The 14215-nt window shown below is 35.1% G+C and overlaps 2 protein-coding genes and 1 long non-coding RNA gene across 8 annotated transcripts; 1 reads left to right on the top strand and 2 right to left on the bottom strand.

Annotated features, from left to right (window-relative positions):
- Positions 1-81: 81 nt before the first annotated feature.
- On the top strand, positions 82-3179 carry LOC115962755. Of its 2 annotated transcripts, none has more exons than XR_004085580.1 (4): positions 82-487; positions 595-665; positions 1025-1214; positions 2596-3179. It is a non-coding gene; the product is annotated as an uncharacterized LOC115962755 (long non-coding RNA). The 2 variants fall into 2 exon arrangements; XR_004085579.1 differs by having other exon boundaries at positions 91-487; positions 1025-1104.
- Positions 3180-3361: 182 nt separating this feature from the next.
- On the bottom strand, positions 3362-6078 carry LOC115962753. The gene is made up of 5 exons (XM_031081635.1): positions 6062-6078; positions 5029-5089; positions 4442-4931; positions 4109-4340; positions 3362-4022 (listed from the first exon to the last, which is right to left on the bottom strand). The coding sequence occupies exons 2-5, from the start codon at positions 5064-5066 to the stop codon at positions 3568-3570; spliced, it is 1215 nt and encodes a 404-aa protein (XP_030937495.1). The 5' UTR covers positions 5067-5089; positions 6062-6078; the 3' UTR covers positions 3362-3567.
- A 555-nt stretch (positions 6079-6633) lies between these two features.
- LOC115962752 (L10-interacting MYB domain-containing protein-like) lies at positions 6634-13744 on the bottom strand. Of its 5 annotated transcripts, none has more exons than XM_031081633.1 (5): positions 13309-13744; positions 13149-13220; positions 8682-9399; positions 7555-7920; positions 6634-7467 (listed from the first exon to the last, which is right to left on the bottom strand). In XM_031081633.1, the coding sequence occupies exons 3-5, from the start codon at positions 8898-8900 to the stop codon at positions 6835-6837; spliced, it is 1218 nt and encodes a 405-aa protein (XP_030937493.1). In that variant the 5' UTR covers positions 8901-9399; positions 13149-13220; positions 13309-13744; the 3' UTR covers positions 6634-6834. The 5 variants fall into 5 exon arrangements, with proteins under 5 accessions (XP_030937493.1, XP_030937491.1, XP_030937490.1 ...); XM_031081631.1 differs by having other exon boundaries at positions 8682-9417; positions 13149-13214; XM_031081630.1 differs by having other exon boundaries at positions 13149-13214.
- Positions 13745-14215: the final 471 nt, after the last annotated feature.

Genomic DNA, 14215 nt, shown 5'->3' with positions numbered 1-14215 from the left:
CTTTTCCGTTTGGATTGAGCTTATTTTTACTGAAACTGAAAACTAAAAACTGAAAACACTGTAGCAAATAAATAGGAAAACGCGTGTGATAAATTTGGCTGAAAGTACTGTAGCGCTGCTGAAATTACTGTAGCATATAAATACCAAATTTTTTTCCTGATTTTCTTTTCCACTCCTCACCGTACCCTAGCTAAAGCCTCTGCTGCGGAGAGTTCCACGCCCATCCGAGATTGATGAAGGAAGACCTACATCGGTCCGACGCCGGCGAAGAGCCCAGGTGACAAATCCATCTATCGGAAGACAACACCAGTCCGACGCCGGCGTCTTCTCTCCCTTCCAGAAACCGATTTCACCCTTTTCCCTCCGTCCCTCGAGCTCCGACCCATGGCACATCTCTTCCCATAAATATATGGGAATGTAAATTGTTCCGACCCGCAAGATTGTTGGTTTTATCTGCAAATGGATGTCATATTACCCAGTACTGAAGGTGATTTCGTTCCCCTTTCCAATCGATTTTTAAAATTCCATAAATGTTGCTCGGTTTTTTTTTTTTTTTTCCCCAGTGATAATATCCATTGGTTTTGTCTTTTGCAGTGCCCACAATTTAATTGTTTCAGTTAACCATTGAAAGTGTTCAGAAGGCTGGCAATGGTTGATAAGAAAATGTAATGTTTCTTTCAGTCTCTCTGTTCCGTTTGACAATGTTTTTCTTTTAATTTTATTTTTGACATATAATCCCAAATATTCTCAACAAAGATGTTAGAATTGTGAATGCCCTCTCTTTATCTGATTTTCAATTGTGGTGTTCTTCATTCTGTGCTTCAAATGAAGAAGAGTTTTGTACTTTGATAAAAATGCACTTTCCAAGTAACAGGGCATTGCCCGACTTTTGTTGAGTGACTTTAGCATTTAAATATTTTTAAGACATTTATCATATGCAATTTCATGAATTATTATTTTTAATATTTTAATGACATTTATAAAATGCAAATGGCCTGATGTGGTTGTTCTTTGTTTAATACAGGAAAGATGTTTGAGGGGAAGGTGTTGGGAAATGATCTCGTTGAAGAAGAGAGGGAACTTTCTAAGTCTTCAACTAATAAGGTGCTTGGTTATATACTGAGACAGCTTCTCCCTTTTACTTTCTAAGGACTACAATGGAACTTTCTCTATATGTTTAAAAGATTTAAATGGTGTATACTGTTCTTGAAAAGGTGAAGTGATTTCTGTTTATAGTTGTCAAGCTTCTTAATTAGCTTTTCTGCCTACTTTCTAAACTGCAGCAAATTTAGATGTGTTGTACTCAGCGGTAGAAATTCCTACCAATGTCTTTCTGCCTTTGGTTGTAAGCTAATGAGTATAGCTTATTCTATATTAGTAATGATGCTAGTTATGTCTATAGAGAGAGAAATCAGCAAACCTTAGGTATTTTTTCTGTCATTTTGATTATTTATTACTTATTTAACTTTATTGTCTGCTATCTATAATTCTGTAAGTTTTCAGAACAAATGACTATAGAATTACCCCTAGGCATGAGTACTGTTAAGTAAACAACACTGAAATATACATTGCGTAGCACATACTTTTATTAACTTAACATAACATTTTTACTACATTACAAGAGGCCAGGTAATCAATCCCATCTTTTTTGTTGGCAGAGATATGGTTTATCCCATACTTGGCTGATTGTTGAATGATTTTTTTTGCATACAATGTTTATATTTACCTTTTCTTTCGATTGGTAAATTACTCATGCACCCGATGGGTCTTCAAGTTGAGGTAGAGCTAATTGTCTTTGTATTTACTTTTTGCTGCTCCTCTATCCTTTCATCTTCACCTCTCTCTCTCTCTCTCTCTTGTTTTGGAGGGGGGGGGGGGATGCTATAAATCATCTTCACATCAGTGGAAATAACTACATCAACCCTGAAATTTAGGCTTTTAAATATGTGAGTAGCAAGTCATGGCTAAATCAAGTGCTTGGGCATCTACTCCATTGAATGAAGGGATGGGCCATTATAAATAGTAGAAGTAGATACAAGTACAATAGTGTATTTTACTTGGATTTTGCTGTGCAGATTACCATCTCTATCCTTTGTCAGCTTCATAGGGTTCTGGTTTTTCATATGCAATTTTATCCTGTCAAAGTTCAGCATTTTAGACATCAAAGATGTTTGTTGTCTCTGAAAGAGTTGCAAAGGTTCTGTTTAAATCTGTTTAAACCATACTATGGAGGTTTTATTTATTTAGAAATCTTTCATAAATCACCTTGCAAAGGTTTTTTTTATAAGAATTATAGTCTCCAAGCTGCTAATCCTTCTGGGGGATCATAGGTCTGTTCCAATTAATTCAGCTGCAAAATCTAACTGCTATGGGTTATGTTATAGAGACACATACACACACAAACACATACATGCAGATCTGTACATACATACATACAATACACACGCACACATATCTGTTGTGTATGTATGTGCTTATGGTTTCCTTCACAGATATTTTTAACTTGCTTATATTTCTGCATCCTTACCATGGTATTGCTGATGCATCAGATTCACATGACAAATTCACTTGAGCATCTTTCTGTTCTCTTTGCAGGGGTTTGCTATCAATCTATTTGCTAGACGCCTTGTAACTTCTTGTCATGGCATTCCCTTGGGCTAAATAAGAGTGAAGTTTTTTATTGATTGAAGTTTTCTGCTGCTATCTGCAGTGTCTTTGCTTCAGCACTCTCCGGTTTTTGAAGAAAGTTGTTTAGCAAGAATGTTGATGACAAATATTTGTGGGCACAAGCTTTGACCGGTTTGCAAACTAGCATTAATAGCGAAATTAGAAATTTATATTCAACTGCAAGATTTACAGTTTTGAAAGAGCTCGAAGCAGTTCATACAAGTGTAAAGAAATTGTATCCCATGATCCAAGATGGTGTGGACTTTCAGAGGGACTAGATCTCCGTACAAACCAATATGATGGCTTTTTTCATGTAGTTTTAATTGGGCGTGATGCTTTGCTCTATAATGTTAGAGAGAGTAGTAGTGTCTTTGACCCAAAGCTAGGTTGCAAAGTAGTAGAAAGAGTACAATCTTAATTGTTTAGGGCTTGATGTACATTTTTTTGTATTTGATATTATTCTATTGATTCTTTTCTATTTGATATTATTCTGCCTGAATGGCTTTTTTTTACATCAGGTTTCTTGATTAATGTCATTTATTTGGAATATTTTACAATCTATTTGAACACGTTGTGTATTTGTTTTTGCCTTTATATTATGCAAATTTATTTTAAAACTCATTGGAAATCTGTTTTGAGTGTGAACTTCATCTTTTCACACTAACGTATCAGAAAGAGTACAATGCGAGCACTGTAGTACGAAAGTGATAATTGGTCTTATTTCTACTTGTGAAAAATACATAGTCGATGCCAACAACAAAACACTTTTTGTGTGAATTTGGATAAACTATCAAGTGTCCTGCAAGTTTGTAAGATACAGATTTAACACTTCATCCTCATGATTCATAACAAAACAAATCCACGAACTCAAAAAACCATCAATTATGATCCCCACAAAAGTCAGTTATCGTCCGCACATATTGATCTTGTGATACGCATACGAACCTGTTTCATTTGAGGTTCGTCCAAGATTGAGATTGTTTCTGCCATGGCATCGTAATGACCTGTCTCACTACCAAATGATGTGCCCTCTGTAGATCCTGAACATTCAACATCATTGTTTATCTCATGTGTTCTAACGAAATTGTGAAGAACCATTGTAGCAACAATGACCAAGTTTTGAGTGTGCATCTTAAAAGGTGGCATATGTGTCAAAATTTGCCATTTCTTCTTCCAAACTCCAAAAGTTCGTTCTATGACCGAACGGAGTGATGAATGGAGATAATTAAACCTCTCCTCTGGACGATGCAACACTTCAGAAGGCCGAAATTCTCCAATGTGGTACCTCTCCCCCTTATATGGTGCAAGGAACCCTTTCCTCATAGGGTATCCTGAATCAACCAAATAATACTTCCCTGCAAATGAAAACGTTTATTACATGCGAATATTCACTACATTAATACATACTTTAATACTGTAATTAAACTGAATATTTACAAACCAGCTGGAGCTTTCGGAAAGTTGTAACTCTCATTATTGAGGCAGCTGTAAAAAATCCTCGTGTCATGCGCTGATCCTTCCCATCCAACACATGCAAATGTGAACTTCATGTCAAAGTCACATGCGCACATGCAATTTGTTGTGGTGATCCCCTTCCTGCCATAGTATGGGAGCTGGTCCTTAACATCAATGACCACGGGGACATGGACCCCATCAATTGCACCAATGCAACCCTAACCATTGTGTCAAAAATACCATGTAAAATAAAATATGTAAAAAGACCATAAAGATAATTTAACTTAAATCAAGTGAAGATACTAAATTCACAAAACACCTTAAAATGTGGCCAATATCGATCTGAATGTTGAATATGTTCTGGCACGTCCCGAAATGTACGATCATCAGGTTGGATAATGTCCCGTGCCATAACGGTGGCTAATAATGTAACTACCGTGCCCATGTGTCGATGCACTGTTTCACCCGAGTGCTGAAATCTTTCCTGCACCATTCTGTTACCCTGACCATGACCAAGTATCATCAATGTCATTGCCAGAGACTCTTCCACGCAAACACCTCTGGTACCGTAATATCCATACTGGCGCAGTGTATTACACAATTGTCTAAACACACAGCTTGACATTCTAAAATTTCTTCGACATTTCTTCTCATGTCCAGTTAAAATATATTGTACCCATTCTAAGCCAGTTTGTATATTCGTATGCAATGGTACTTTGGTCATATAGGTATTCACGTAAGCTAGACATGCACACCCGGCTAGATATGCTGCAAGTACAATGTCGTCACTCAGATCGAAGTCTGCGTCGCTGCATATGTTACCAACTTTAATTGCATGTACATTTATTCATGTCATACTATAATATGTAGCCTACAAAGAAGTTGTTAAAGTTTATTGAAACTCACTTGTGCTGGGAATCAGATGAGTCGTTTAGCAAATCCATCCTTTTTGTAAACCTTGAGACTGCTTTATAGATATTGAACAATGATCCAAAAGATATCAAGCTTACAATTCAGAGCCTTGAAATACGGATGATATCTAATGCTATACAACCAATAAAAAATAATAACCAGAAAATAGTCTAAGCAATAACAATAAAACATTCAAGGTAGACATCAATATATATACATATATATATATATTTTTATATATATATTTAATGTATTAATAGTTTATTTGATCAACTAGGATATTTCACAGTGCTACCATATTTCAAATCTATGCCTTTAGTCACCTTAAATGCTGGCTCAAATTAGCCGTTTGTTAAATTAGTTAAAGCTTATTTTTTCCAGTGAAATAATTCAAGGACACAGTACGGTCAAGTATTTGTTACTATTTTGGATGCTAAAACATTTGGGATGCATTTAAACAGGTTCCACTGGCATTCTACAAAGCTAGCACCAGCACCACTTCATGCCACATCTAAGCAGTAAACTACTCATGCCACCACAAGCATCTGCCTTCAATCTTAAAAATATTACTTTCACAAAAACTACTCATGCCACAAGGCCATATCCAAACAAAGCTAGGCTCTTCCTCTCCTCTCCCAACAGCTTACTAGAAAACCACCATTTCAAACCATAGGTAGCTCCCAATGCCTAATATGCCTAATCCACCTCATGTACAGAGGCTGTGTACACAAAGTACCCTACTCTATTTTATTTGGCCAACTGCTCCAATATCTAGGGAAGGTTATAGAACTTTTTCCTTTTTGAAAGGAAAATAAAAATAAATATTGAGAGAAAGATACAAGGGATCGGGTAGAGGTCTCCAAAAGAGAAAAGGTAGATAAAAGACAGCCCAAAAAAGAGAAAAACACAATGAACAAACAAACTACTAGATGACCAAAATAAAAACTAAGAACATATCAAAAGGAGGGGAAAACTTAGGCAAGCCTTATTCCTAAAAATTTATAAAAAAGAGAAGTTGATTGAGCACCTATAATAGCCAAGTAATCAGCCTACAAGTAACAGGTAGTTGATTGAGCACCTTCATTTTTTTTCTTTTTTCACATTGCATAAAACTCTAAAAGGCCCGGCACTTTCCTTTTCTATAGTGCCGGCTCAAAACATTCTCTATTTGGTTGCTTTGACAGTTAAGCAAATATTGGGTCCGTTTCCCTACACATAGAAGACCAAGAAATGTTAATCTCAAAAGCCACTCCACAAATTTCATGAAATAAATAATCTTTGATTTCAAAAAAAAAAAAATATGCAGGCAGCAATACAGAACCAGCAGTACAGAACCAGCAATGCAGGCAGCAATATGCAGGCATCTCAAAAATTATGCAGACCAACAGATCAAAATTATGTAGACCAATGTAGCTCAAAATACATGAAGTGTAGGTAGAGCCAAAAGATAGTATTATAATCCTTTTGACTTCAAAACAAAATGGCTCATTTTCTCCATTAATTCCTAACTTGCATCTACCAAACTCAACCATCCATCACAAACTCCAGTTACCAGCAAGAGAAGGGCTAAATTCTAAAATATTAAATGCAAAATTCAGATAAAAGAAACATAGAACAAACATATATAAATATAGCTCAAACACATAGGAATGATGAGCATTGTCTTACATACACACTCATAACAAGCATTAGTTCCTACCAATAAAAAAGAAAGAAATATAATAATGCAATAGGTACAACACTGAAAGTTTGATTACTACACCAAGCCTACACAACCTATCGAGACAATCTATTGTTCCTTCACGGAATATGATAATCAGGGTGCCTTTGGTACTCTTTTTCTAGCCACTTTAGCTGGATATCCTTGTTATCGGAAAGTGCTGCAAACATGTGTCTACCCGGCTCTTTTTCCATGAAGTAGATAGTGCTGAACAAATAAAGGTAATGACCCGAGTACACCCCGGGAAGACTCAACACCATGTCCAGAATTTCTTTAATCTGATCTGTTGCTGTGGGAGCAGATGGTGTACGGGCACTTACACTAGATCTTGCAACAATAACATTTGAGATACTCTTCAAAGAGTCCGACCTCTCTTGCGCGGTTGAACGCTTTTTTTTTGGTTTCTTGGAAATTGGCTTGAAGATGTGGACACTGGTTGCTAGGCCTTTTCCCTTATTCACTGCTGGTCCTACCCTCGACGATGATGGACCTTCAACCTCCATTGCGTCATCATTCACAACGGGTTCACATTGGGGGTCAACAAATTCTATACTATTACCAGAGTCCCCAGACCCTTCGGTGGTTTCCGTTGGTATTGGACCACTTGTGCAGAATGCATTTCTCCCTGTTGCAGCCGTGCCTCCAAACATGATGTTCAGAAGCTCACGATTAGGCAAACCATTCTTTTTCAAGGTTTTTGCATCGGGACATGCCTACATGTGGACAACTAGTAGTTAGAACACAAGAATATAGTTTTAGACACTAAATTTTTTCACAATTATGTATTGATCAAAACTAACCGCAATTTTTCGATTCCACCACTCATCAGGTGCGTCAAACATCCCAGTTGCTGGATCATAACCTAACCCAGTCTCATTCTCCAAACACTTGTTATAAATCTTCCACCTTTTTCTCAAATGATCCCATTTGTTTTTAATCTGCAGCCAAGTCACTACTTTTTCAATCTCACCCAACTGCCGAATCACTTCACTAATCCCAATTTTGGACAAAAATCCAGTAGGCTTCCTTTGGCCTGCCATGACTTGAATAGCACAAAACCGACAAAAAGCCTCTAGTTCCTGAGGGTCTTTCCAGTCAGCTCTTTCATCATTACTACCACCCTCCATTGATTTCTTCTCTTTAACCATTTTTCCTACAACTCCCTTCTATACTCATGGAGGCATTTAAACAAACAATTTGGGTGCATTTTAGAATCAGTTAGGCAAAGTAACAGAAATGGTGTATCCAAATGCAAAGTAAACTCATATGAAAAATGCAAAGTAAACAATGGTATATCCAAATACAACAAAGGCACTAAGAGAAATGATGGTATTAGACAAAGGATCAATAAACCCACACTAGTGTCATGGAAAACATAACAGAAGATCAACAAAAAAAATCTTATTCCACCCTTATATGATTAGTAGGGAAAAAGTCTACAAACTGTTATTAAGAAGAATTTTACAAATTTTGAACTTTGATTTGACTATAATTAAGAAAATCAAATATATATTTCGTACTTATGATGCAATAATATGATAGAACCACACAGAGCAGTTGAATACAAAAACCACACACAAACGGGTAAACCCAAAAAACCACAAATTGATGAAGCTTCATACAACTACCTTCTATACTCATTGCGGCATTTAAACAAACACTTTGGGTGCATTCAGTTAGGCAAAGTAACAGAAATGGTGTATCCAAATGCAAAGTAAACTCATCTGAAAAATGCAAAGTAAACAATGGTATATCCAACAGAGGCACTAAGTGAGCGTTTTCGTGTTAGACAACGGATCAATAAACCCACACTAGTGTCATGGAAAACATAACAGAGAACACACAGAAGTTGAATACAAAAACCACACACAAACGGTTAAACCCAAAAAAAACACAAATTGATGAAGCTTCGAGTCCAACAACTTACCCGTGAATGCAGAGATGGGGAGTGGCAGCGACGATGACCGAAGCGGAGAGAAGGTGAGCTCGAGCGTTTGTTGAACAGAGGGGATCTTCTCTTTTGGTTCTGCCTACTGGGTTTGCAGTAATCAATTGCTGTGCTCTGTTTTGATATCTTGCTGGTTGGTGGGTAGGTGAACGACATTGAAGACGAATTGGATGGAGCATTGAAGGGGATTGAAGGCATTCTGCCACCGGTAGTTGAGAGAAAAAGCAGAAGCCGTGAGAATGGAAATAGCCGTTACAATGGATTGCGTACCGTTGATGCTCTGTTTTAACAGCTTCTGCTTGTGCACCGTTTTCCTCAGCATTTTGAGACATGAACAGTACGCGCAAGAGGCAATGGGTTGATTGTTTCAGCTCTTGCATTGAAACGGTGCGTAGAGCTTTTTAAATGAAACGGTGCGTGTAGGAGGATAAGTGAAACGGTGCGTGTAGTAGGAGGAAACTTGCGTTTCAGCAACAGCCCAGACTTGCGTTTTTCTTCAGCTCGCGTGCGCGTGGGTCCCAGCAGAGCAAAACGTAAACGCGCAAAACGCCAGTTTCCTTGCTATCCAAACGCTCACTAAAAGTACCGAGAAAGGCCCAAAAATATGTCAGATATGGGCCCATTCCAAGCTCACTGCTAGCGGTTGTCCAGCAACCAAACAAGTCCATTTTGGGTTCCATAGAGTTCCAGAGACGAGCTGGAATCAGAGACCTGCCTGTAATCAGACTCCTAATGGATTTTTTATTTTCTTTTTAATACAAGTCTAAATGAAGTAAATCTCTGCTGCAAGTAGCTAGTTGATCAGAAGATATAGTCCTAAACTCCTAATGGATAAAAGACTCACTTAATAGAGAAGAATCAGTTTTTAAAAAAACAATAGGATCAGCTTGGAAAGAATGCTTATTTTCAATTAACACCTCTATCAACTCTTCAGCTAAAAAAAAAAAAAAAAAAAACAAAAAACAAAAAACAAATTCTTGTACGGTTCTAGAAAAGAGAGATTTCTATGAGATGGGAATACACTTTGCTGAAATTTCTTCAAAGAGAGAAATTTAAGAGAAAATTACGAAGAAAAAAAAAATTGCACACGCAAACCTTTACGAACATAACTTCATAGAACATTGCTGTCATAAAGGGCTTTTTGAAGAAAGTATTGGAAGAAAGTTTCTGCTGGTTTTTCTATAAGTTTTCTCATTTATGAGAATCTTGAAAGCAAAAGGAAGATCTGGAGTAGAGATTTCCACGGAAAACTGCAGGTATATTTGAAAGATACTAAAGAAAATGTATAGAGGTAGATTTGAACTTTGGTTCTCCACATAAAGGAGACCAGCCAATGCCGCTGAGTTAAAAGACTCTTGAAATTCAAACTAAATTGCATTAGAAGGGATGAACCTCCTAGTTAACAGGCACACGCACAAACCTAGTGCTTGGGCTTTCCATGCTAAGTTTAGTGACAGCTGGCATCTTGGTTATTATAGAATAATAACACAATCAGGCCTTGCTAACATAAAAGTCTTAGAGGAGCACAACCCTTCGGTTGCATTTGGGAACATGAATTTAGATTTAGGGTTTGGATTTCAAATCAATCAAGGGATTTGGAATTCATTAATTTGAAATTCATGGTTTTATAATCCCTTTGGATCATTTATATGTAGAAGTATTGAATTTATTTCCGTAGGGGTGAAAATATAGAAGTGAAAGTAACACATTTAACAAAGAACAAAGAATACTCTTAAAATTTTGCAGACCCACCAAACAAAAATGTTCTAATATACGGTTACATAATCTAAAGTATCATAATTTTCTAGTGAAAATCCTATCATAAATAACATATAATTGTAATGTAAGATGGAAATGAATGTTAAATCTTAGGAAATGATTGTCACAAATACCATTCAATCAAACAAAATACATCAACTCAGCCAATTTTCATCATTTCAGCATTTGATACCCAAATTAAAGTGAATCCTCCCCCTTCCCCCACCCCTTTCCCAAATAAAAACAAAAACCAGGAGTCCACCATCAGGGGCATAAACTCTAGTCAAAATCTCAAGCATTTACCATCTTAAACCAGCATAACTAGAAACCCGACTAGCAAAGGAATAAAATCATCTCTTCTTCCTCATTTTTTCCATCTCATTCCCACTATGTTTTCGTTGGATGCACAAATCTCTTCTATTATTGGCCATAAAGATCGGAGAAGCTTGAAAACTTAAAAGCAAACATACAACTGTGCCAGTATAGAAAAATACCTTTTCCACTTTCCTTGCTAATTTTCATACTAATCAGAATATGCCCCAACAATGATAATGGACAACTTTTTTCTTAAAACAACGAGTTCAAAAACAACCAAGCAAAACAAGACATACCCCCTTCCCCCTTAAATTTGAAAATTAAAAATATGGCTTTTCACCCTAAATTAAAACTAGCATGAATACATGAATTTGAGATTTTCCAACGTAATAGTCATTTCCTCTATTTTCTAAGCAACAAAACAATAGGAAAATCCAATAACCTGATGTAGGATAAATAGCAACCAAAATAATGGCTGACAGTCAGTCCACAAGCCAGAATTCCCAAAAGGCAATCACCCACACTCCTCACAACAACCCAGCATTTAGAAAAGCAACACAACAGTTCCAAGCCAACATACCTGATGCAGCCATGGAACATTAAAATGTTACTACTTTACCTGATGCCGCCATGTGATTTTAAAAGTCTAGTTGGGTGTCTTTGGGTTAAAACAGTTTTTTATATGGGATTTTATTTGCTAAATTATGGTCAATTTTTATTTAGGAGCAAAATTGTAATTTCTGCAATGCCTATGAATTAAGGATATTTTGGTAGTTTTGTAACTTAGTTGAGTACTTGAGTCTAGGGTTTTTTAGGAGATCTTAATTATTTTACTTTTTATTTTGTTAGACTCCAATGACCCATGGATTGGAACATAAAAGACAATAGGATGCACTACTTGATTGGGCTAGAGTTAAAGCAAAGGAAGAAGCAACTTGATTTTGATGAGCTAGGACTTGAGCATACTCTTCCTCAGGGCCGGCCTAACAAAATTTGGGGCCTAAGGCAAAAATTTTATATGGGGCCTTTTTATATGTAAACATCAATTAAATAAAATTATATAATACTAATTAAATTAAGAATAATTTGATGTAAATACAGAAATTGATGAATAATACTAGTTAAACTAAGGTTAATTTCATATAGAAGATTGAATATTATAGTTGAATAAAAAGGAACTTACTTTAACTTGGATATATGATTATGCATAGTTAAGTACAATTGTAATTTAAATTTAAATTTTATATATTCTTTTTAAGAGAAAAAGATAGATAAATATTATTTGATGTGTGGCTTAGTAGGAGATTAGTCATCATTGATGATTTATCATATTTGCAGTATTTTATTTGAAACATCTTAGGGTTTCAATTGGGTTAAATTTTTATTGGTCTCCTATTTTAAAAGCTTTATTAGAAATGAAAAAGAAAAATACTAAAAATACTACAAAATGTTCACAATAAATGTGATTATAACTGTAATTGATGAATTTCAACAACTTAATTTATTTGTGTTTGAATTACTTTTTTATGTGATTGGTGATATATTAGTTAAATTTATAGTAAAATTTGTGGTATCTTTAGCATCACTCTTAAAAAAAAGTACCAATTATTTAAAAAATGTTATATTTTTATAAAATTTTGGGCCTTTTACTAAGGGAGATGGAGCCTTTTTTTAGTAGGAAAATTTTTTATTTGTTGTGGAGCCTTAGGCCTAGGCCTAGGCCTTGAGCCGGCACTGCTCTCTTCCTTTGGTATGGAGACCAATTCTATATCTAGAGTAATCTTGGGAGTTTAATGTGACCAATGGACAACAAAGTCCAAGCATAGTATTCATTACAAGTTTGCCTTCAAATACAAAATTGACCAATAACTTGTTAAATAAAAACCCATATTAAAACCATTTTAACCTAAGTTAAACCTTCAAAAACAAATGATTTTTACTTTAATTGAATTGAGCAATAAATTAGAAACTCAACTCAAGTAAAAAAAAAAAAAAAAAAAATCAATTATACAGCCATGAAACAGATAGTTAACAATAAACTTTCCTTCCAACTTCAACTAATAATTTTAACAATTACATATTAATAAATATAATAGACATAATAATATGCTTCATCAAACCCATCTAAATAATCCCAAATTATGCATATCCAGAAGCTAGCGCCTAAGTTCAATGAGCTATACAAGCACATATAAGTACATACATGAAGAACAAATTTATACAAGAACCCAACTCTGTTCAATAGGTGATAAAGACTTCCAAGATTGAAACCTTCAATAAATCAACTGCCGAATTTAAGCTGAAACTTGTAGAAAACTAAAAGGCAAATAAAGATCAAATTTGAAAAATTGAAAATCGAAGGAGAACCCAAACCTTTTCAGTAGGTATACAAGTGCTTTAGAAATTGGTTCCAGCACTGTAATCACAGCCGTTTTTAAGCTGAAACTTGTAGAAAACAAAAGTTAAAAAATCAATTATTAAACAAAAATTGATCCAATCATCTTGTCGAGAGATAAAAAATGAGAACCCAAACCTCTTCAATATGACATAAAAAGCTTTCAATCTGTTAGTTGAGCTCACGGCTTCATCTGAGTTGACGCTGATTAAGAATGAAAAATGAATATCAATTATTAAAAAAAGAAAAGATCTAAGTAACAATAAAATTTGTAAATTGGATAGCAAAAATAAAGAAAATCAGTATCAATGCGAGCTATTTATGCCCAAACACAGAGGTTTGGGTTTGGATCCAGATCTGAAATCCACGTTTCTTAACAGGCCATTACGGAGCCCTAGACCTGCAACGACAAACTTCCATTGAAGCTCACAACGCTTCTGTCCGCCGCCGACCGATGCGGATGCCATACCCATCAATATTATTATTATTATTATTATTTGGCGGGAGTTTCTGAGAAAAACGAAAGAGGAGGATAAGAGAGAAGCGTTGAAGGGGTTTTGAAGAGAGCGATTTGTTGCCGTGCGAGAAATCATTAACGTTAACGGTTAACCGCCGTTTTCTCTTAAAACTCAACATGTTTATGTTTTTTTTTTTTTTTTTTTTTTTTTTTTTTTAAATTTAACTACAAAATTAGCAGTAATTTTTTTTTTTAGGGGAGATTAGCTGTAACTTAAATGTACAATCTTACATGTTCTTTATATTCTTAATACAAATACTAAATTTTGTGCAAATTAGATATTATTTATTATATGATTTATAAGTTTACATTTTATGCATAATTTTAAATTTCAAAAAATTGTAATTTAAACAATTTATTGATTATATAGTTATTAATTTTTAATTTTATAGAAATTTTGCAAATATGGAGGAGGTAAGAAAAAAATATAATATATCCAATAGTAAATTTGTCAAAATTCACTTCTAATAAAAAAAGTTGTTGCTTAATGTTACAACTAATTTTAAGGCTACACTTTTTATTTTATTT

This window comes from Quercus lobata, chromosome 10, assembly GCF_001633185.2.
Source record: "Quercus lobata isolate SW786 chromosome 10, ValleyOak3.0 Primary Assembly, whole genome shotgun sequence".
Lineage (NCBI taxonomy): Eukaryota > Viridiplantae > Streptophyta > Magnoliopsida > Fagales > Fagaceae > Quercus > Quercus lobata.
The sequence above is the reverse complement of the archived record's forward strand: the minus strand, read 5'-3'. Positions and strand labels throughout refer to the sequence as shown.